At 44.2% G+C, this 25,274-nt stretch overlaps 1 protein-coding gene across 5 annotated transcripts; it reads left to right on the forward strand.

Annotated features, from left to right (window-relative positions):
* Window positions 1–308: 308 nt before the first annotated feature.
* On the forward strand, window positions 309–24,547 carry ampd3 (adenosine monophosphate deaminase 3). Of its 5 annotated transcripts, none has more exons than XM_045696657.1 (15): window positions 309–564; window positions 8,067–8,289; window positions 8,515–8,707; window positions 8,906–9,071; window positions 9,286–9,505; window positions 9,607–9,736; window positions 9,887–10,081; window positions 10,411–10,542; window positions 10,633–10,796; window positions 12,915–13,041; window positions 17,859–18,022; window positions 20,240–20,360; window positions 22,527–22,700; window positions 22,970–23,080; window positions 23,351–24,547. In XM_045696657.1, the coding sequence occupies exons 2-15, from the start codon at window positions 8,069–8,071 to the stop codon at window positions 23,525–23,527; spliced, it is 2,295 nt and encodes a 764-aa protein (XP_045552613.1). In that variant the 5' UTR covers window positions 309–564; window positions 8,067–8,068; the 3' UTR covers window positions 23,528–24,547. The 5 variants fall into 5 exon arrangements, with proteins under 5 accessions (XP_045552613.1, XP_045552614.1, NP_001158801.1 ...); XM_045696658.1 differs by having other exon boundaries at window positions 313–564; window positions 8,064–8,289; XM_045696655.1 differs by lacking the exon at window positions 309–564 and adding an exon at window positions 1,475–1,929 and having other exon boundaries at window positions 8,064–8,289.
* Window positions 24,548–25,274: the final 727 nt, after the last annotated feature.

Raw genomic sequence — 25,274 nt, forward strand, 5'->3', positions numbered from 1 at the left:
AATAAATCTATGCGAATCCATGTTCCTATGTGTGTTTCTATGCGTCACTGTCAAAAAGTGTGATTTCTTCTCGTATGAGTTAAGAATTGGAGTATCGTATTACCAGAGTACTGAATATATTGCAAAAATGTCACAATCCTTCATAAGAGATGTTATGTAATACAATTCCAATGCCATAATTAGTCAAGCAATAGTCTGGAGAGCGGATGTGGTTGTGTGTGGCTCTGAGTGGGAGTGAGAGATGGGGAAGTGGAGGTTTTGGGACTGGGACAGGATAGGATAGGACTGGCACACACACAAGTCTCTGCGGGATGGGCAGGTACAGCAGCAACGCTTTCCGAGGCGGAGTCAGGTTTCCTCCAATTGTTTCCATGCGAATATAGGAGAGGCCAGGGAGACGCAGCTCAGCCATTCAAAAGTTAAATAAATACAAGTAGTCTGCTGAGAGCACCACACACTCACTCCACTCGTCTCGTTCTGTAGCGTCAGGACACAACACTGAACAAATAAACAACGCACCAAGACAATATATCTACCACCTTCTCAGCTTTGTTACACTTTGGGGTAAGTAGCAGGCCTGTGTCTGTACGTACTTTGGGGGGGGGTTGCACGTTTTCATTGGAGACAAATGACATCTTTTTTTACTACCCTCTAACTGTGTTTATAATCTGACTTGTTCCTGACACTTTCCATTCCCTGTCACTGGACCAGTGATTGGGATTTACTACACCGCACAAATAGCTCCAGGCATTTCTCACCCTGGTGTGTCAGCATACTACTATTGAATTACATTATGTTTGTTGTTTCTGTAAATGCTTAGGGGCACATGTGACTGTTGACACCCAGCGTATAGTAAGGGTAAAGGAGGCCACTCACTGCAAATCGGATTCAGTACTCTATGCCTGGTGTCCTACGTCAAGGTCTATCAAAGCATGGGATTGGGAATGTGTGCATTTTACTACAACATTGTGTGTCCTTCACTGTGTTTCATTCAGTGTGACACAATGTTTCAGGGACAGAGTGTTCCATAAATTACCATAAGCTCTAGTGCCCACAGCACATTCTGTTCTATCAGGTACTTGTATTCTTGGTCCTGTTATGGATTATGGAAACCTGGTAAAGCTCAGTTGTCTGTTCACCACAGTGCAGGGCGTGGTTGCTATGCTCCTGGCAGGCTGCAATGGCCCAGTTCCAGGCCTGGCTTTAAGAAGAGCCAGCTGGTGCAGACAAGCAGATTTTTTTACCTTTGCTGTTTAGCAGAGCGTCTTGCTTGCCTCCCTCAAAGACATGACTAGAAAATCAAAGGCAAAGAGGTTGCCTCCTGCCACTAATGATCTATTTAAGCAAGAATGAAGTACTCTGCTCTCCTGTTCTCCTTACAACTGTTACAGTGTATGGTGGGTGGAGGGATCAGGAGGACATTAGGTTCCCCCATCTCTCAGTGAATGCTGAGTCACTGCCTCGCTGAGAACCAGTTGTGACATACACAACTTGGATTAGCGGGTCGGGTCGCCATGACACTCCCAGCCTCCAAAAATAGAGAGGGAAAGGATACTCAGAAACAACCAGCTGCTGCCTCATACAGAGACCAGGGCTGATAAACAACTGAGCGAATCCTGAGAAAGACACACAGAAAGAGATAAAGCAACCGAATCACACCGAAGAGACAGAGAGGCTGTCAAAACAGAGACAGAGAGAGACACAACAGGGAACCCCTCCTGCATCACAGTAGTGACCAACAGAGTGATACAAAGAGATTCACAAGAGAGACTGAGAGAGTCACCACAGGAAGCCCCTCCTGCGTCACAGTAGTGATCAACAGAGTGATACAAAGAGATTCACAAGAGAGACAGAGAGAGTCACTATTGGGGAATAGAGACTCATCACTCAGAGCCAGAGAGCCAGGCATGGCCCGGATCACTGCAGAAGGTAAGAGTGAGAGATAAAGCTAGCTACTGACCATCCCGTTGTGTTGTGATGATGACAATGGGCGTGGTGTGAATGGCAGGGGTCATTGAATTTCTATGGCTTGGGGCACTCTGAGGGTCAGGATCTACTGGATAGAGCACTTCCTGTGTGCAAGGAAATACTGTGATGAAGCACAGCTAGTTGACAATAGGCAAATGCTGAAAAAAGGGGCATTTTCAGAGGAAATTACAATAAGTTAGGATGAGTCGCCAGTTTGATGATGTCATGTGTTTGGATTGTGTGTGATGGTGTATAGAGGCACTCACCTGCCACACGGACACAAAGTCAACAACTAAATCACTCAGTAAATGATATTGTCCCCATATACACTGTTGTTGACTGTGTTGTATGTATATGCGTCAGGCTGCCATAGACAGCGTATGGGTCGGGTGGGGTTCCATGATCACCGACGCTGCTGAATTTGACTCTAAGGAGGAGGTCAGAAACATAGCAGTGTGGTGCCGGGACAACAACCTCTCCCTCATCGTCAAGGAGACCAATGAGCTGATCGTGGACTATAGGAAAAAGAGGGAAGAGCACGCCCCCATCCACATCGACGGGGCTGTTGTGGAGCGGGTCGAGAGCGGTGTCAGAAATGGCCAAAGACTCCAGCCACCCAAGTCATAGACTTTTCACTCTGCTATCGTAGGGCAAACGGTAACGGAGCGTCGGCTCTCGGACCAACAGGCTCCGAGACAGCTTCTATCCCCAAGCCATAAGGCTGCTAAACAGCCAGACTGCTAAATAGTCAATTAGCTGCACTGACTCTATGCACACTCACTAGACTTTATATACACACACTCACTCACACAGTCACTCCTACACAAATCCCTCACACATTCAAACACTATATACGCACGCACGCACGCATTTGCTGCTGCTACTCTGTTCTTCATTTTACTCTTATTATTATCTATCCTGATGCCTAGTCACTTTACCCTGCCTTCATGTACATATCTACCTCAAATACCTTATTATTATCTATCCTGATGCCTAGTCACTTTACCCTGCCTTCATGTACATATCTACCTCAAATACCTTATTATTATCTATCCTGATGCCTAGTCACTTTACCCTGCCTTCATGTACATATCTACCTCAAATACCTTATTATATTATCTATCCTGATGTCTAGTCACTTTACCCTGCCTTCATGTACATATCTACCTCAAATACCTTATTATTATCTATCCTGATGCCTAGTCACTTTACCCTGCCTTCATGTACATATCTACCTCAAATACCTTATTATATTATCTATCCTGATACCTAGTCACTTTACCCTGCCTTCATGTACATATCTACCTCAAATACCTTATTATTATCTATCCTGATGTCTAGTCACTTTACCCTGCCTTCATGTACATATCTACCTCAAATACCTTATTATTATCTAACCTGATGTCTAGTCACTTTACCCTGCCTTCATGTACATATCTACCTCAAATACCTTATTATTATCTAACCTGATGCCTAGTCACTTTACCCTGCCTTCATGTACATACAGGAAAGTATTCAGACCCCTTGACTTTATTTCACATTTTGTTACATTACAGCTTATTCTAAAATTGATTTTTTTTTAAATCCCCTCATCAATCTACACACAATACCCCATAATGACGAAGCAAAACAGGTTTATAGACTTTTTTGTAAATGTAAAAACAAACAAAAAACAGAAATACCTTATTTACATAAGTATTCAGACCCTTTGCTATGAGACTCAAAATTGAGCTCAGGTGCATCCTGCTTCCATTGATCATCCTTGAGATGTTTCTACAAGAACACAGTGGCCTCCATCATTCTTAAATTGAAGAATTTTGGAACCACCAAGACTTGGCCGCCCAGTCAAACTCAGCCAAACTGAGCAATCAGGGAAGAAGGGCCTTGGTCAGGGAGGTGACCAAGAACCAGATGGTCACTCTGACAGGGCTCCAGAGTTCCTCGGTGGAGATGGGAGAACACATCTCTGCAGCACACCACCAATCAGGCCTTTATGGTAGAGTGGCCAGACAGAAGCCACTACTCAGCAAAAGGCACAAGACAGACAGCTTGGAAGGCACCTAAAGGACACAAGAATCTCTGGTCTGATGAAACCAACATTGAACTCTTTGGCCTGAATGCCAAGAGTCACGTCTGGAGGAAACCTAGCACCATCCCTACTGTGAAGCATGGTGGTGGCAGCATCATGCTGTGGGGATTTTTTTCAGCGGCAGGGACTGGGAGACTAGTCAGGAACGAGGGAAAGATGAACAGAGGAAAGTACAGAGAGATCCTTTACGAAAACCTGCTCCAGAGCGCTCAGGACATCAGACTGGGGGAAGGTTCACGTTCCAACAGGATAATGATCCTAAGTGCACAACCAAGACAACGCAGGAGTGGCTTCGGGACAAGTCTCTGAATGTCCAGGAGCGGCCGAGCCAGAGCCCAGACTTGAACCCGATCAAACATCTCCGGAGAGACCTGAAAATAGCTGTGCAGAGATGCTCCCCATCCAACCTGACAGAGCTTGAGAGGATCTGCCGAGAAGAATGGGAGAAACTCCCCAAATACAGGTGTGCTAAGCTTGTAGATTCATACCCAAGAAGACTCGAGACTGTAATTGCTGCCAAAGGTGCTTCAACAAAGTACTGAGTAAAGGGTCTGAATACTTATGTAAATGTGAATTTTCTGTTTTTTATTTGTAATAAATGTGCAAACATTTCTAGAAACCTATTTTTGCTTTGTCATTATGGTGTATTGTGTGTAGATTGACGATGTAAAAAACAATTTTATATATTTTATAATAAGGCTGTAATGTAACAAGATGTGGAATAAGTCAAGGGGTCTGAATAGTTTCCAAATGCACTCTACCTCAAGTATCTCTGCACATTGATCTGGTACTTGTACTCTGCATCGTTGGGAAAGGTTCGTAAACACGTATTTAACTGTAAAGTCTACACCAGTTGGATTCAGTGCATGAGATAAATAACATTTCATTTGATGAGACGGCCCAGCTGTTGATGAGACGGCCCAGCTGTTGGAACAGTACGCATGTGTTGGGAAGACTCGTCGGAAATGCGGCCTTCCGTGAGACGCTGGACGAGGAACAGGCTGGAAATGTTCCAACGCATTGTAGGCCTATTTTAAGGCACTGGGGTTGTTGAAAGATCTTAGATGGCTTGAGTTCCACGTCAACATTTGGTGAAAGAGAGTCAACAGCGAAGCACTCATTTGATAGGGTGGCTTGTTGTTCTACACAGTATCCGTGATGTCTGACTGGTGAACTGGCCAACTGACCCACTCAGCCACAGATGCTACCCTAATAGTGGCACTAGTATTAATAGTCACACGTGGAGACATGGTCAATACAATAAGAACACAGCAAACATCATAGACTGGGAGGTGGATAGCAACCAAAGGTCTGTGTCACTCCAAAATGGCTGAGCTACGTGAATCAGCAGAATCAGTTATTATTGTAAGGCTTGAGGGCTACACAAATAAACATTACAAAAAAGGTCCTGGGAACCAAGAGTAATATAGTCTGCAAATAACTGAATACTAAAACAACAAACACTCTGGGTTGTCTTTGCCTTTTACAGTAGAAATGGACCTCAAGATTGTTAACCCCTCATTATCTCTGTCCGCTTGGTCTGACTGGAAATATTCTGTCTCATTTAATGTGAATAGAGTTGGTTTTGTGCTACAACACAGAAACAGACAATGGAACTGAAAGACGTGAACGAAACCGTGTTTGTTGCATAACAGTGGTTTTGTGAAACTGCCAGGCAGAAACAAACACCACAGTAACCAGATCTACCCTGAACCAAGCCTATGGGCAATTCTGTAGAAGAAAGGAATAATTTATAAACTTTTGGGGGGGGAGGAGGGGGGAGGCAGTCGCCTGATATGGTCACAAATTTTAAAAAACTTTTTTTTTTTGCATCCTGTGCAGTAACAATATTTACATGATCAGCCATGAGCTCATGCTATCCCATGAACTGTGACATATCCTACTACAGTATGTATTACACGTCTCTTTACACTTGTATTTGATTTGATATGCATACTCAACACATTATCAAGGCCATTTTGTCTGGATCACAGTCGAAAATGCTTTACAAACAAAATGTACAGAGTCACTGAGACAGATAATTAGAGACAGAGAGGCTGGGTGGGTGAACGATTTTCCTTTTCATGCTCAGTGACTGACCTCTGATCCAGGAGGTCAAAAGTGATGCAGTCTCTGTAACGTGCCCTTTTTGGTGAACAGTTCTGTTTACTGTAACATGATTATGACTTTGACAGCAAATGAAGGCACGTAGAAACAGGAGACAAGGACACTCAAGGACATGTTTACTGCAGTGATTTAAGCTGAGGTGTTGCAAACACGTGTTCCCATTACACCATGCTCTCAGATTCAACCTGTTGTGCTTGTATTTACTGCCTCTGTCAAGATAATATTTTATTTTCCCTAACAGCAGTAGTATTTCATCATAGACAATATACTAATCATACCAACAGCCTTCATTTATAAGTCATTTACAGAACCAGTCAAAAGTTTGGACACACCTACTTATTCAAGGGTTTTTCTTTCTTTATTTTTTTACTATTTTCTACATTGTAGAATAATGGTGAAGACATCAAAACTGTATGACATAACACATATGGAATCATGTAGTAACCAAAAAAGGGTTAAACAAATCAAAATAGATTTTAGATTCTTCAAAGTAGCCACCCTTTGCCTTGATGACAGCTTTGCACACTCTTGGCATTCTCTCAACCAGCTTCACCTGGAATGCTTTTCCAACAGTCTTGAAGGAGTTCCCACATATGCTGAGCACTTGTTGGCTGCTTTTCCTTCACTCTACGGTCCAACTCATCCCAAACCATCTCAATTGGGTTGAGGTCGGGTGATTGTGGAAGCCAGGTCATCTGATGCAGCTGTCCATCACTCTCCTTCTTGGTCAAATAGCCCTTACACAGCCTGGAGGTATGTTGGGTCATTGTCCTGTTGAAAACCAATGATAGTCCTACTAAGCGCAAACCAGATGGGATGTTGTATTGCTGCAGAATGCTGTGGTAGCCATGCTGGTTAAGTGTGCCTTGAATTCTAAATAAATCACCGACAGTGTCACCAGCAAAGCTCCCCCACATCATCACACCTCCTCCATCCTTCAAGGGGGGACCCACACATGTGGAGATCATCCGTTCACATACTCTGCGTCTCACAAAAACACAGCAGTTGGAACAAAAAATCTCAAATTTGGACTCATCAGACCAAAGGACAGATTTCCACCAGTCTAATGTCCATTTCTTGGCCCAAGCAAGTCTCTTCCTATTGGTGTCCTTTTGTAATGGTTTCTTTGCAGTAATTTGACGATGAAGGCCTGATTCACGCAGTCTCCTCTGAACAGTTGATGTTGAGATGTGTCTGGTACTTGAACTCTGTGAAGCATTTGTTCGGGATGCAATTTCTGAGGTGCCGTTAACTCTAATGAACTTATACCTCTGGGTATTCCTTCCTGTGGTGGTCCTCATCATCATAGCGCTTGATGGTTTTTGCGGCTGCACTTGAAGAAACTTTCAAAGTTCTTGACATCTTCAGGAATGACTGACCTTAATGTCTTAAAGTAATGATGGACTGTCATTTCTCTTTGCATATATGGATTGGTCTTTTACCAAATAAGGTTATCTTTTGTATACCACCCCTACCTTGTCACAACACAACTGATTGACTCAAATGCATTAAGAAGGAAATATATTCCACAAATTAACAAGGCACACCTGTTCATTGAATTGCATTCCAGGTGACTACCTCATGAAGCTGGTTGAGAGAAAGCCAAGAGTGTGCAAAGTTGTCATCAAGGCAAAGGGTTTCTACTTTGAAGAATATGTTTAACACTTTTTTGGTTACTACATGATTCCATATGTGTTATTTCATAGTTTTGATGTCTTCACTATTATTCTACAATGTAGAAAATAGTAAAAATAAAGAAAAAAACTCTGGAATGAGTAGGTGTGTCCAAACTTTTGACTGGTACTCTATAAGTCATTTTATAACTCAATTCTAAGGACAATTTCACTATGTGCTTTAAACCTGTGTTCCTCTGTTTCAGTAGAGATGCCGCGTCAGTTCCCCAAGATCTCGCTGAGCGAGGTGGATGAGTCGGTGCGTCTGCTGGCAGAGAAGGTGTACGCCTCGGTGCTGAAGGAGGAGGACACCAAGGATGCCCTGTCCATGTACACCGTGCCTGAGGACTGCCCCATTGGCCTGCACCAGGACCGGGAGATGGAAATGCTCAAGGAGATCGCCGAGCAGTACTCTGAGGAAAGCACCAAGAGGTCAGAGGGCACATATAAACTAATGGGTCTAATAGGTCAGGGACTTTGGGAGTCAATTTCAAAGTATTTCAGTTCATGTCAAGTCACTGAAATGAACTGAACTTCAAATGTAGACATTTTCAGGGAGGATTATTTTCCCAAAGTGACTTAAATGACATTGATTTAAAAAGGAGACTAGGGTCCGGAATGTCTACTTATCCACTTGTATGATGTTGGTCTCTCCAGGAAGAAGAATTTTAAGATGAAGCGTTCCCAGTTGGTATCTCAGCAGTTCCCCAGTTCCCTCAACATCAATCCAGAGTGGGCTATGTCTGTAGTCACCCCTCTGCTCTTCCCTGGCGCCCCTGTTTGCCCCAGTATCCCAGAGAACTCCCCAGAGTTCCAGAGGGTCACCATCAGCGGAGATTATTGTGCAGGGGTAAGCGTCATCATAAAATAATATATTTATATAATCTCATTGAATCACATCACAAATCATGTCATATCCTTCATACAATGACCCCCCCAAAAAATTATACCAAGGCAAGAGCTAGTTTGGAAACAATACTTCTAGGAGTTGCCATTTCTAATGACAGTGTACTGCCTATAATGGCCTGTCAACATGCATTTTTCCCAGATCACAGTGGAGGACTATGAGCAGGCAGCCAAGACATTGATGAAGGCCCTGTTCATCAGGGAGAAGTACTCCAGGCTGGCCTACCACCGCTTCCCCAGAACCACCGCCCAGTTCCTTCGCAGTGCTGAGAACCAGAAGTGGAACGTGGAGGACGAGATCTTGCCAGGTAGAGAATCACACTATACACATTCAGCATCAACCACATACCAGCTTTGGGGCTAAGAGTCTTAGAAACAGCTTTTCTTTGATTATTTCTGAGCTCAAGCTTTATAAAAGTAACTCCACTTTGAGACACTCGTTCTCAGCCTCTTCTTTGGTCGTTTCCTTTCACCTCTCTCCTCTCTTCCCTCTGGTCACTTATTTAATCCTGTCCTCTGCAGATATGTGCCCCTGCCCTCGCGAGGGGGAGGACCCGTACACTACGGAGGGCATCCCTGACGACCTGAACTACTCGCTGCAGATGAAGGACGGCATCGTGTACGTGTATGACGATGCAGAGGCCCTGAAGCAGCAGCAGCCCCACAGCCTGCCCTACCCCGACTTGGAGACCTTCGCCATAGACCTGAGCCATGTCCTCGCCATGATCGTAGACGGGCCCACGTGAGCACCCCACCACCGACATCACCACCTCACACTGTTGCCCAATTCCCAATGACCCCCTCTATTATGGTGTTTCTAATATCATCTAATTGTCATTCCAGGAAAACCTACTGCCACAGACGACTGAACTTCGTGGCCTCCAAGTTCTATCTGCACGAGATGCTGAATGAGATGGCTGAGCTGAAGGAGCTGAAAGGTGTACCTCACAGAGACTTCTATAACGTCAGGAAGGTTGGTGACGCATAAAGTATAAGATGGATTGCAAATACAAGGGTTGAAACTCCCATGATTACATGGTCATAAATGACATCTCACTGACTCAAGCTGTGCTTTAGAACAAGCTGACAAAATATGTCGGCTTATGCCTCCTCACGAATACAGGTAGACACTCACATCCACGCAGCCGCTTGCATGAACCAGAAGCACCTGCTGAAGTTCATCCAGACCACCTACAAGACCGAGGCAGATCGCGTGGTGCTGGAGAAGGGGGGCCAGATGATCACCTTGAAACAGGTGTTTGACACCCTGGCCATGGACCCCTATGACCTCACTGTGGACTCGCTGGATGTACACGCTGTAAGAATGTTCCAGAAACTCTTAGATGCTCCAATGCTTGAAATAATATTGTTGGATAGTATTTAGGTTATTACAGTTTATAGGTTACATCAAGATTTTTAATACATTTAATAACCTATTCTGCATGACGATTAAACTGTTCATAAGCAGTTCATAACACCATTATAATGCATCATGAATATTCAGAAGTATGTCTTTAAACAATTGCAGTTCTGCTGTAGGTTCCATGTAACTTGCCAATAGTGTGTTTGAGGATCACAATGATAGTGGTGCTAAACTGCTGTTATTGACAAAAACATGTAATAAATTATAAATGTGTACTCTCTTAGGGAAGGCAAACATTCCACCGCTTTGATAAGTTCAACTCCAAGTACAACCCTGTGGGAGCAAGCGAACTCCGAGAGATTTACCTAAAAACAGACAACTACATAAAAGGGGAATACTTTGCACGCATCATCAAGGTATAGCATCAACTTAAGCTCAATATCACAACTCCACTATCATGGGAATCTCTAACATACTGTAATTCCTTTCCTCTTCCTCTATAACAGGAAGTGGCTCATGAGCTGGAGGAGAGTAAATACCAGCATGCAGAGCCCCGTATGTCCATCTACGGCCGCTCCCCTGATGAGTGGGAGAGCCTGGCCTCATGGTTCATCCAGCACAAGGTTCACTCCCCCAACATGCGCTGGATCATCCAGGTGCCCAGGATCTAGTAAGTGCCACAGGTAGAAGAGGGGAAGATAAGGGAATGCTGCTCTCAATGCTGATCTCTAGGCTAGTGGTACAAAAATGCTTCAACCATAACGGTCTTTGTAAAACTACACTAGTTGTAAGTGTTCCATGGCAATGGAAATAAACTCAGCAAATAAAGAAACGTCCTCTCACTGTCAACTGTGTTTATTTTCAGCAAACTTAACATGTGTAGATATGTGTATGAACATAACAAGATTCAACAACTGAGACACAAACTTAACAAGTACCACAGACATGTGACTAACAGAAATGGAATAATGTGTCCCTGAACAAACGGGGGGTCAAAATCAAAAGTAACAGTCAGTATCTGGTGAGGCCACCAGCTGCATTAAGTACTGCAATACATCTCCCCCTCGTGGACTGCACCAGATTTGCCAGTTCTTGCTGTGAAATGTTACCCCACTCTTCCACCAAGTCACTTGCAAGTTCCCGGACATTTCTGGGGGGGAATGGCCCTAGCCCTCACCCTCCGATCCAACAGGTCCCATACGTGCTCAATGGGATTGAGATCCGGGCTCTTTGCTGGCCATGGCAGAACACTGACATTCCTGTCTTGCAGAAAATCACGCACAGAACGAGTGGTATGGCTGTGCGTGATTTCCTGCAAGACAGGAATGTCAGTGTTCATGCTGGAGGGTCATGTCAGGATGAGCCTGCAGAAAGGGTACCACATGAGGGAGGAGGATGTCTTCCCTGTAACGCACAGCTTTGAGATTGCCTGCTAAGACAACAAGCTCAGACCATGACGGATCCTCTACCTCCAAATCAATCCCGCTCCAGAGTACAGGCCTCAGTGTAACGCTCATTCCTTTGACGATAAACGAGAATCCTACCATCACCCCTGGTGAAACAAAACCGCTACTTGTCAGTGAGGAGCATTTTTTGCCAGTCCTGTCTGGTCCAGCGACGGTGGGTTTTTGGCCATAGGCGACGTCATTGCCGGTGATGTCTGGTGAGGACCTGCCTTACAACAGGCCTACAAGCCCTCAGTCCAGCCTCTCTCAGCCTATTGCGGACAGTCTGAACACTGATGGAGGGATTGTGTGTTCCTGGTGTAACTCGGGCAGTTGTTGTTGCCATCCTGTACCTGTCCCGCAGGTGTGATGTTCAGATGTACCGATCCTGTGCAGGTGTTGTTACACGTGGTCTGCCACTGTGAGGACAATCAGCTGTCCTTCCTGTCTTCCTATAGCACTGTCTTAGGCATCTCACAGTACGGACATTGCAATTTATTGCCCTGGCCACATCTGCAGTCCTCATGCCTCAGGCACGTTCACACAGATGAGCAGGGACCCTGGGGATCTTTCTTTTGGTGTTTTTCAGAGTCAATAGAAAGGCCTCTTTAGTGTACTAAGTTATCCTAACTGTGACCTTAATTGCCTACCGTCTGTAAGTTGTTAGTGTCTTAACGACCGTTCCACAGGTGCATGTTCATTAATTGTTTATGGTTCATTGAACAAGCACGGGAAACAGTGTTTAAACCCTTTACAATGAAGATCTGTGAAGTTATTTGGATTTTTACGAATTATCTTTGAAAGACAGGGTCCTGAAAAATGGACGTTTCATTTTTTGTTGAGTTTAGGACGTTACATTGTCAACCAAGGTTATGGTCCCTTTTACTGGTTGTTATTTAATTTAGAAGCAATTGATTCCCAGAACCTAAAAGGGTTCTTGGGCTGTACCCATAGTAGAACCCTTTGAAGAACCATTTTTGGTTCCAGGTAGAACCCGTTTGGTTCCAGGTAGAAACGTTTTGAGTTCTATGAAGAACCCTTTCCACAGAGGGTTCTATATTGAACCCAAAAGGGTTCTACCTGGATCCAAAAAGGGTTCTACCTGGATCCAAAAAGGGTGCTCCTATGGGGACAGCCGAATAACCATTTTTTCTATGAGTGTATAAGTCACACAAAGGGTAGTAGGAATGGTGCTGCAACTTTAACAAAGAAAGGCTGTTGTCAGCATTATTATTAATCAACAAATAATTGAACTGAATCCACCATCAGTCTTATAGTGATCAAGCAAATCACATCAGTCCATCTAAAGATATGTTTCACAAATGTAACATTTTGTCTTGCAGTGACATTTTCAGGTCGAAGAAGATAGTACAGAACTTCGCCAAGCTGCTGGAGAATATTTTCCTCCCACTGTTCGAGGCTACAGTCAATCCACAAAAGAACAAGGAGATACACGTTTTCTTGAAATACGTGAGTATTTACAACACACAGTGGAATAGCTCAACTTTATCAGACTGATTTTCCAAGTCAGAAATTGTGAAATAACTACACACACATACATACAGTTGAAGTCGGAAGTTTACATACACCTTAGCCAAATACATTTAAACTCAGTTTCACAATTCCTGACATTTAATCCTAGTAAAAATTCACTGTCTTAGGTCAGTTAGGATCACCACTTTATTTTAAGAATGTGAAATGTCAGAATAATAGTAGAGAGAATGATTTATTTCAGCTTTTATTTCTTTCCTCATATTCCCAGTGGGTCAGAAGTTTCCATACACTCAATTAGTATTTGGTAGCATTGCCTTTAAATAGTTTAACTTGGGTCAAATGTTTTGGGTAGCCTTCCACAAGCTTCCCACAATAAGTTGGGTGAATTTTGGCCCATTCCTCCTGACAGAGCTGGTGTAACTTAGTCAGGTTTATAGGCCTCCTTGCTCACACACTTTTTCAGTTCTGCCCACAAAGTTTCTATAGGATTGAGATCAGGGCTTTGTGATGGCCACTCCAATACCTTGACATTGTTGCCCTTAAGCCATTGCCACAACTTTGGAAGTATGCTTGGGGTCATTGTCCATTTGAAAGACCCATTTGCAACCAAGCTTTAACTTCTTGACTGATGTCTTGAGATGTTGCTTCAATATATCCACATAATTTTCCTCCTCATGATGCCATCTATTATGTGAAGTACACCAGTCCCTCCTGCAGCAAAGCACCTCCACAACATGATGCTGCCACCCCCGTGCTTCACGGTTGGGATGGTGTTCTTCAGCTTGCAAGCATCCCTCTTTTTCCTCCAAACATAACGATGGCCATTATGGCTAAACAGTTCTATTTTTGTTTCATCAGACCAAAGGACATTTCTCCAAAAAGTGCGATCTTTGTCCCCATGTGCCATTGCAAACCGGTCTGGCTTTTTTATTGCAGCTTTGGAGCAGTGGCTTCTTCCTTGCTGAGCGGCATTTCAGGTTATGTCGATATAGGACTCGTTTTACTGTGGATATAGATAATGTTGTACCTGTTTCCTCCAGCATCTTCACAAGGTCCTTTGCTGTTGTTCTGGGATTGATTTGCACTTTTTGCACAAAAGTACGTTCATCTCTAGGAGACAGAACGTGTCTCCTTCCTGAGCGGCATGACGGCTGCGTGGTCCCATGGTGTTTATACTTGCGTACAATTATTTGTACAAATGAACGTGGTACCTTCAGGCATTTGGAAATTGCTCCCGTGGATCAACCAGACTTGTGGATGTCTACAATTTTTTTCTGAGGTCTTGGCTGATTTCTTTTGATTTTCCCATGATGTCAAGCAAAGAGACACTGAGTTGGAAGGTAGGCCTTGATATACATCCACAGGTACACCTCCAATTGACTCAAATTTACATTTACATTTACATTTAAGTCATTTAGCAGACGCTCTTATCCAGAGCGACTTACAAAATGGTGCATTCACCTTATGATATCCAGTGGAACAACCACTTTACAATAGTGCATCTAAATCTTTTAAGGGGGGGGGTTAGAAGGATTACTTTATCCTATCCTAGGTATTCCTTAAAGAGGTGGGGTTTCAGGTGTCTCCGGAAGGTGGTGATTGACTCCGCTGTCCTGGCGTCGTGAGGGAGCTTGTTCCACCATTGGGGTGCCAGAGCAGCGAACAGTTTTGACTGGGCTGAGCGGGAACTGTGCTTCCTCAGAGGTAGGGGGGCCAGCAGGCCAGTGGTGGATGAACGCAGTGCCCTTGTTTGGGTGTAGGGCCTGATCAGAGCCTGAAGGTATGGAGGTGCCGTTCCCTTCACAGCTCCGTAGGCAATCACCATGGTCTTGTAGCGGATGCGAGCTTCAACTGGAAGCCAGTGGAGAGAGCGGAGGAGCGGGGTGACGTGAGAGAACTTGGGAAGGTTGAACACCAGACGGGCTGCGGCGTTCTGGATGAGTTGTAGGGGTTTAATGGCACAGGCAGGGAGCCCAGCCAACAGCGAGTTGCAGTAATCCAGGCGGGAGATGACAAGTGCCTGGATTAGGACCTGCGCCGCTTCCTGTGTGAGGCAGGGTCGTACTCTGCGAATGTTGTAGAGCATGAACCTACAGGATCGGGTCACCGCCCCTTGATGTTAGTGGAGAACGACAGGGTGTTGTCCAGGATCACGCCAAGGTTCTTAGCACTCTGGGAGGAGGACACAAGGGAGTTGTCAACCGTGATGGCGAGATCATGGAACGGGCAGTCCTTCCCCAGGAGGAAGAGCAGCTCCGTCTTGCCGAGGTTCAGCTTGAGCTGGTGATCCGTCATCCACAATGATATGTCTGACAGACATGCAGAGATGCGATTCGCCGCCTGGTTATCAGGAGGGGGAAAGGAGAAGATTAATTGTGTGTCGTCTGCATAGCAATGATAGGAGAGACCATGTGAGGATATGACAGAGCCAAGTGACTTGGTGTATAGCGAGAATAGGAGAGGGCCTAGATGGGCAAATGATGTCAATTAGCCTATAAGAAGCTTCTAAAGCCATGACATCATTTTCTGGAATTTTCCAAGCTGTTTAAAGGCACAGTCAAGTTAGTGTATGTAAGCTTCTGACCCACTGGAATTGTGATACAGTGAATTATAAGTGAAATAATCTGTCTGTAAACAATTGTTGGAAAAATGGCTTGTGTCATGCACAAAGTAGATGTCCTAACTGACTTGCCAAAACTATAGTTTGTTAATAAGAAATTTGTGGAGTCGTTGAAAAACTAGTTTTAGCAACTCCAACCTAAGTGTATGTAAAATTCCGACTTCACTGTGTGTCTATTTATATATATATATACACACACACAGCGCATCATATATTTTTTTAAATCTCCAGAATTTCTGCATTTCTGAGTTGTCTCCTTTTGAAAGACATTGCTAATGCTACAGTTTAGCTCATTAGCGACATACAGTGAGGGAAAAAAAGTATTTGATCCCCTGCTGATTTTGTACGTTTGCCCACTGACAACGAAATGATCAGTCTATAATTTTAATGGTAGGTTTATTTGAACAGTGAGAGACAGAATAACAACCAAAAAATCCAGAAAAACACATGTCAAAAATGTTATAAATTGATTTGCATTTTAATGAGGAAATAAGTATTTGACCCCCTCTCAAATCAGAAAGATTTCTGGCTCCCAGGTGTCTTTTATACAGGTAACGAGCTGAGATTAGGAGCACACTCTTAAAGGGAGTGCTCCTAATCTCAGTTTGTTACCTGTATAAAAGACACCTGTCCACAGAAGCAATCAATCAGATTCCAAACTCTCCACCATGGCCAAGACCAAAGAGCTCTCCAAGGATGTCAGGGACAAGATTGTAGACCTACACAAGGCTGGAATGGGCTACAAGACCATCGCCAAGCAGCTTGGTGAGAAGGTGACAACAGTTGGTGCGATTATTCGCAAATGGAAGAAACACAAAAGAACTGTCAATCTCCCTCGGCCTGGGGCTCCATGCAAGATCTCACTTCATGGAGTTGCAATGATCATGAGAATGGTGAGGAATCAGCCCAGAACTACACGGGAGGATCTTGTCAATGATCTCAAGGCAGCTGGGACCATAGTCACCAAGAAAACAATTGGTAACACACTACGCCGTGAAGGACTGAAATCCTGCAGCGCCTGCAAGGTCCCCCTGCTCAAGAAAGCACATATACATGCCCGTCTGAAGTTTGCCAATGAACATCTGAATGATTCAGAGGACAACTGGGTGAAAGTGTTGTGGTCAGATGAGACCAAAATGGAGCTCTTTGGCATCAACTCAACTCGCCGTGTTTGGAGGAGGAGGAATGCTGCCTATGACCCCAAGAACACCATCCCCACCGTCAAACATGGAGGTGGAAACATTATGCTTTGGGGATGTTTTTCTGCTAAGGGGACAGGACAACTTCACCGCATCAAAGGGATGATGGACGTGGCCATGTACCGTCAAATCTTGGGTGAGAACATCCTTCCCTCAGCCAGGGCATTGAAAATGGGTCGTGGATGGGTATTCCAGCATGACAATGACCCAAAACACACGGCCAAGGCAACAAAGGAGTGGCTCGAGAAGAAGCACATTAAGGTCCTGGAGTGACCTAGCCAGTCTCCAGACCTTAATCCCATAGAAAATCTGTGGAGGGAGCTGAAGGTTCGAGTTGCCAAACGTCAGCCTCGAAACCTTAATGACTTGGAGAAGATCTGCAAAGAGGAGTGGGACAAAATCCCTCCTGAGATGTGTGCAAACCTGGTGGCCAACTACAAGAAACGTCTGACCTCTGTGATTGCCAACAAGGGTTTTGCCACCAAGTACTAAGTCATGTTTTGCAGAGGGGTCAAATACTTATTTCCCTCATTAAAATGCAAATCATTTTATAACATTTTTGACATGGGTATTTCTGGATTTTTTGTTATTATTCTGTCTCTCACTGTTCAAATAAACCTACCATTAAAATTATAGACTGATCATTTCTTTGTCAGTGGGCAAACGTACTAAATCAGCAGGGGATCAAATACTTTTTTCCCTCACTGTATATGTATACATTCACACATATACATGTATATATATATATTCCTCCTAATAATAAAATGTTGGTATTGTATTGCATTCATACAGTAGTACTTCCCTCTGGGTCTCAAAGCATTTTACATTGTATGAGAGTAACTCACGACTTCTACCACCACCAACGTGTAGCACACTCCTGGGTTAAGCATCATGTATTGCAGCAATTTAGTGCCAAAATGGTTACAGTGCATCAGCTATGGCACCTGCTCAGATCCACACCTCCTGTCCTGTAGGTGACCGGGTTCGACAGCGTGGATGATGAGTCCAAGCACAGTGACCACATGTTCTCTTACAAGAGCCCCAAACCTGAGGAGTGGACCTCATGCGAAAACCCCCCCTACAGTTACTACCTCTTCCACATGTACGCCAACATCATGGTCCTCAACAACCTGAGGAAGTAAGTCACTGCTCTTGACCAGGTTGTCAGGAACATGTACTGTACTCATGTTATTCCTATGTGTAGCCTACTGCTATGATTAAAGGTAGACTCGCAATATACAATACATACAGTGGCAAGAAAAAGTATGACCTGGATTTCTGCATAAATTGGTCATACAACTTGATCTGATCTTCATCTAAGTCACAACAATAGACAAACACAGTGTGCTTAAACTAATAATACACAAATTATTGTATTTTTCTTGTCTATATTGAATAGATAATGTAAACATTCACAGTGTAGGTTGGAAAAAGTATTTGAACTCCTAGGCTTATGACTTCTCCAAAAGCTAATTGGAGTCAGGAATCAGCTAACCTGGAGTCCAATCAATGAGACAAGATTGGAGATGTTGGTTAGAGCTGCCTTGCCCTATATAAAACTCTCACAAAATTTGGGTTTGCTATTCACAAGAAGCTTTACCTGATGCGAACCATGCCTCGAACAAAAGAGATCTCAGAAGACCTAAGATTAAGAATTGTTGACTTGCATAAAGCTGAAAGGGTTACAAAAGTATCTCTAAAAGCCTTGATGTTCATCAGTCCACGGTAAGACAAATTGTCAATAAATTGAGAAAGTTCAGCACTGTTGCTACTCTCCTTAGGAGTGGCCGTCCTGCAAAGATGACTGCAAGAACACAGCGCAGAATGCTCAATGAGGTTAATATCAGGAATCAAGGTAAGACCCAGATGCAGACTGTCGAAGTAACAATGTTTATTGTAGCAACAGGGGCAGGCAAAGACAGGTCAAGGCAGGTAGGGGTTGAAGATCCAGGGTAAGGCAAAGGTACAGGACGGCAGGTGGACTCAGGGTCAGGGACAGGCAGAGTTCAGTAATCCAGAGGTGGCGCAACGGTACAGGACGGCAGACAGGCGCAGGGTCAGGCAGAGAGGTCAGGCGGGTGGGTACAGGCTCAGGACATGCAAAGGTCAACAACCAGGAGGATGAGGAAAGAGAGGCTGGGAAACAATAGGAGCTGACAGGAAAAACGCTGGATAGCTTGAAATAATAAGACGAACTGACAACAAACAGACAGAGAACACAGGTATGGGGATAATTGGGAAGAACAGCGACACCTGGAGGGGGTGGAGACAAGCACAAGGACAGGTGAAACAGATCAGGGCGTGACAGTTAAGAAGGATCCTAGTGTCAGCTAAGGACTTTCAGAAATCTCTGGAACATGCTAACATCTCTGTTGACGAGTCTACGATATCGTAAAACACTAAACAATAATTGTGTTCATGGGATGACACCACAAAAGGACACTTCTGTCCAAAAAAAACATTGCTGCACGTCTGAAGTTCGCAAAAGAGCACCTGGATGTTCCATAGCGCTACTGGCAAAATATTCTGTAGACAAATTAAACTAAAGTTGAGTTGTTTGGAAGGAACACAACACTATGTGTGGAGAAAAAAAAAGGTGCAGTACATCAACATCAAAACCTCATCCCAACTATAAAGTATGGTGAAGGGAGCATCATGGTTTGGGGCTGCTTTCCTGCCTCAGGGCATGGACAGCTTGCTATCACTGATGGAAATATTAATCCCCAAGTTTATCAAGACATTTTGCAGGAGAATGTTAGGCTATCTGTCCGCCAATTGAAGCACAGCAGAAGTTGGGTGATGCAATAGGACAACGACCCAAAACACAGAAGTAAATCAACAACAGAATGGCTTCAACAGAAGAAAATACACCTTCTGGAGTCCGAGTCCTGACCTCAACCTGATTGAGATGCTGTGGTATGACCTCAAGAGAGCGCTTCACACCAGACATCCCAAGAATATTGCTGTACTGAAACAGTTTTGGAAAGAGGAAAGTGCAGGTCTGATCCGCAACTACAGAAAATGTTTGGTTGAAGTTATTGTTGCCAAAGGCAGGGTCAACCAGTTATTAAATCCAAGAGATCACACTTTTCCCACCTTCCATTGTGAATGTTTACACAGTGTGTTCAATAAAGACATGAAAACGTATAATTGTTTGAGTTATTAGATTAAGAAGACTGTGTTTGTCTATTGTTGTGACTTAGATGAAGATCAGATCAAATGTTTTGACCAATTTGTGCAGAAATCTAGGTAATTCCAAAGGGTTCACATACTTTTTCTTGCCACTGTACTTTATTTGTCCAACTGCTACAGAAATGTGTATTTATGTAATGCGTCATTCTTTGTTTTCCCTCAGGGAACGAGGCCTCAACACCTTCCAGTTCCGGCCCCACTGTGGCGAGGCTGGCTCTATCACCCACCTGGTCTCTGCCTTCCTCACGGCCGACAACATCTCCCACGGTCTCAACCTGAAGAAGGTCCAAAACCTCAACTCTGACACCTAATCATTACCTATGACATGCCCTGGGTTGGGTAGTAACGGATTACATGTAACAGGAATTATAATCTTTGAAAGCTGTACTGAGCCACACAGCTCGTAAATCACCTTTCAGTGGGAATGGAAGTTTTTCCCTACTGTCTAATCTACACGACCGAAAGTATGTGGACACCTGCTCGTCGAATATCTCATTCCAAAATCATGGGCATTAATATGGAGTTGGTCCCCCCTTCGCTGCTATAACGGCCTCCACTCTTCTGGGAAGGCTTTCCACTAGATGTTGGAACTTTGCTGCAGGGACTTGCTTCCATTCATCCACAAGAGCGTTAGTGAGGTCGAGCACTGATTTTGGGTGATTAAGCCTGGCTCGCAGTCGGTGTTCCAAAGGTGTCCAATGGGGTTGAGGTCAAGGCGCTGTGCAGGCCAGTCAAATTCTTCCACGCCGATCTTGACAAACCATTTCTGTATGGACCTCGCTTTGTACACGGTGTCATTGTCATGCTGAAACAGGAAAGGGCCTTCCCCAAACTGTTGCCACAAAGTTGGAAGCAAAGAATCGTCTTAATGTCACTATATGCTATAGCGTTAAGATTTCCCTTCACTGGAACTAAGGAGCCTGAACCATGATAAACAGCCCCAGACCATTATTCCTCCTCCACCAAACTTTACAGTTGGCACTATGCATTGGGGTAGGTAGTGTTCTCCTGGCAAACCCAGATTTGTCTCTGGGACTGCCAGATGGTGAAGCGTGATTCATCACTCCAGAGAACTAATTTCCACTGCTCCAGAGTCCAATGGCAGCGAGCTTTACACCACTCCAGTCGACGCTTGGCATTGCGCATGGTAATCTTAGGCTTGTGTTCGGCTGCTCGGCCATGGAAACCCATTTCATGAAGCTCCCGACAAACAGTTCTTGTGCTGACGTTGCTTCCAGAGGCAGTTTGGAACTCGGTAGTGAGTGTTGCAACCGAAGACAGATGATTTTTACGAGTACACACTTCAGCTGTCCCATTCTGAGAGCTTGTGTGGCATACCACTTCGTGGCTGAGCCGTTGTCGCTCCTAGACATTTCCACTTCAAAATAACAGCACTTACAGTTGACCGGGGCAGCTCTAGCAGGGCAGAAATTTGAGGAATTGACTTGTTGGAAAGGTGGCATCCTATGACGGTGCCACTTTGAATGTCACGGAGCTCTTCCGTAAGGCCATTCTACTGCCAATGTTTGTCTATGGAGATTGCATGGTTGTGTGCTCGATTTTATACACCTGTCAACAACGGGTGTGGCTGAAATAGCCGAATCCACAAATTTGAAGGGGTGTCCACATACTTTTGTATATATAGTGTATTTGAAATCTCCAAAACTGCCAAATTTCCTCTCATTGGTTGTTTTCCACAGAAACTTTTTTTTTTTACCAGAAAAGTCAAGAGCACCCACTTACTGAGAACTGAATCATTCCACATTTCATCAGCTTCTTTGTGTCAAATGGACACTTTTCATTTGCCAACACAGCTCCACCATGTTCACTTCAAAGGCACTGGGATGACATACATGACAAATCAGCAGCTTATTTTTAGCTAAGTGGGAACGAATACAGTAAAAACCACCTGTCTACCTTTGTAAACAGATCTTCGTGTTTTTGCTAACTTTGAATAGACTACATTGAATATTTGCAACTTGGACATGTTACATCTATTGAAGTCTTTATCATACTGTTATGTTAAGGGTGGATCAGACAAAGAAGACCTAGAATTGCACAATCAATGACTGAAGATTGGGAAAGCTTCCCTGGAACTTGGTGTTACATTTTTTTTGTATACCAATCATGAGAAACAGCAGTAGAATATACAATGACACAGTTTGGTACATTTTCTAAAGTTGCAAATGGTACAATTTAAACATGGCAATCTGTGATAAATGTAAAAAGTTGTGGAAGACCATAAGAACCTCTTTCTCTCCCTCCTCCCATGATCCCAGGTCCCCATACAGCTGACCCTCCCATCCCATCCCATCCATCCTTTCCCCAGATCCCACCTGAGTCCCCTCCTAGCTGTCACACTCGCCCCAACAACCCCACCCTCCCCACTACCCATGGCTCACGGCCAGGCCAAAAGGAGTGTTGACATCTTTCCATCTCTCCCTTCTCAGAGTCCTGTGTTGCAGTACCTGTACTACCTGGCCCAGGTCCCCATCGCCATGTCTCCTCTAAGCAACAACAGCCTGTTCCTGGAGTACTCCAAGAACCCTCTCAAGGAGTTCCTCCAGAAGGGCCTGTGTGTGTCCCTGTCTACCGACGACCCCATGCAGTTCCACTACACCAAGGTCAGAGCCACTGGGAACTTCTGTAGATCTGTAAGGATTGGATTGGTGTAAGCAACGTGGCAGAAATGACAACTAGCCTACCAGAAGGCAAGATGAAACTATCCCCATAATAATTATATCTACACAACCCAGCCGCACACCTACCAGAGAGTAACAATTGCAAAATCAATGTTTGATGGTTAATCTTCTGTGCGTGAAATAAAGTAGCATGTTAGCAAAGAAGCTTTGGGGAAACTCCCCTCTCCCCTGTCTGTTTGTCCATGCTGCAGGAGGCCTTGATGGAGGAGTATGCCATTGCGGCCCAGCTGTGGAAGCTAAGCACCTGTGACACATGTGAAATCGCCAGGAACAGTGTGCTGCAGAGTGGTCTGTCTCATCAGGTACAGTAAATCAATACTTGGTAAATAGAACTGCTTGGTAAATTGTAGCGTTACACTAGTAGTGCCTGCTGACAGTGACAGATGCTTTCAGCCTCTATAAGCTCATGCCGACAGCTTAGGAGAACTCACCAGGACGTCACCTCACAAGTGATTTCTGTAGCCATCCCCGACCACCTCCTCATGTAGCTCCTGAGCGTGTCCCAGTGCTGTGTCACCGAAGTGACACGTATTTAGTGACACGTATCCTGTATCCCCCTTTAATCCTGCCAGGAAAAGAAGCACTTCCTGGGGGCCAACTACCTGCAGGACGGGCCTGACGGGAATGACATTAGACGGACCAATGTGGCTCAGATCCGCATGGCCTACCGCCACGAGACCCTGTGCAATGAGCTCAGCTTCCTGGTGGAGGCTGTGAAGACAGAGGCCAGCAGCACACAGGTCGAGTGACCACCGCACAAAGAGACCCTTTTCACACTACCGAGCCAGGCGGAGCTGTACTGCGCTTGCCTGGTTACACATTTACCACACAGTAGCTGCTGGGACAGTGTTGGAAAGGTCAATGTTAAAAGTATCTGTGGCAGCACAGTATGGTTTGAGTTGGGACAGTAGTGTTGAAAAGGGTTAGAGTGACCTCTGGTCTCTCTCCACTTCAGCTCTAGACCACAGCCAAATACTGTACTGTTACTGCGCTACGGTAATACTGAGAGAATAAGACACCATGCTAAATGAATGAGACTGTACCGTGTAAGCCACACCAAATCAAGCCACGCTAACAGCACCACACTAGGCAAATCAACATTACCCTATTGATTCTTGTTTTCTTTTGTCTGCATGCCTTTTTCCATATGGTGTTTGATAAAGTAGAACTTCATCCCTACCACGAAAACCCTGTTTGTAGTTGAACATGAGATCCAGAGGGACACTGCTTATACACTGCCATAGTTCCCATGTCCTGTTCAATAAGTACTACCAACTGTGCCAATACAGGAGCTCTCACACCAGATTGAAAGCCAATCCGAGAGCACACCGGTCGTTGTGTTATTCTGGCCTTTCTATTTGAAATACAGTACCTAGTGGTAGGAGGGATATTATTATGTCAGGTAAAGGGACTCGCATGTAAAGGATAGCCATACATTTTGATGCATTGTTTTCGAGGTCTGTATCTCTGTTGTAACTGTCTCTGAGGGTGTGGTGTTTTTTATTATACAAGTTTGTGAAGAGAGGTTTGCTACGGAGCCCCTTCCACCATTTTGAATGCTCCTCTGATGTGGTCATTATATCACTGCTGTAGAGATGGTCCACAAAAAGCACTTCAAAAGGTAAACTAATATCATGTGCCGAATATTACAAAATTGGGAAACTTTCACCCTTGTCTCAATGCAGCATAAATGTCACTCAACTGTACTGTGCATGATGCGATAGAGGAAATGTATGTTTTTATATGACAATAAAGAGTTACTTACAATATTTCACACAAACAGAAGCAAACTGTAACACATGCACCTGAAACACAGTTGGTCAAATATGAGACTGGCAATCACAATAAGTTGTCTTTTAATATAATAGAAGACAAAATACACAAAATACATATATGTGCAAAATGTGAACTTTTTTATTAGCCAATGGTATTGGTTTATTTAATCAGTGTTGTAAAGTACTTAAGTAAAAATACTTTAAAGTACTACTTACGTCGGTTTTTGGGGTATACTGTACTTTACTATAGATATTTTTGACTATTTTTACTCCACTACATTCCTAAAGAAAATCATTTTCTTTTCACTCCATACATTCTCCCTGACATCCAAAAGTTACATTTTGGTTCAATTCACACACTTATTAAGAGAACATCCCTGGTCATCCCTACTGCCTCTGATCTGGCGGACTCACTAAACACAAATGCTTTGTTTGTAAATTATGTCTGAGTGTTGGAGTGTGCCCCTGGCAATACGTACATATTGTGCAGTCTGGCTTGCTTAATATAAGGAATACAAACATGGTCTCTTTTTTGATTTATTGAGTAAGGCAGCTCCAAAATGCAGGTGTTTCAGCCTAGCTCAGTGCTTTCTGTGCTGATGGGGCAAGACAGCAGAAAATACGGAGCTTTGCGCCATGATTGGCTCAGTGGGGACACTGCGTCATAGCCAAGTCTAAGGGTAGAGCTAGAAAATTCAAGCCCCTTGGGTGCTGCCATATA

The sequence above is a fragment of the Salmo salar genome, chromosome ssa16, assembly GCF_905237065.1.
Source record: "Salmo salar chromosome ssa16, Ssal_v3.1, whole genome shotgun sequence".
Taxonomy (NCBI): Eukaryota; Metazoa; Chordata; class Actinopteri; order Salmoniformes; family Salmonidae; genus Salmo; species Salmo salar.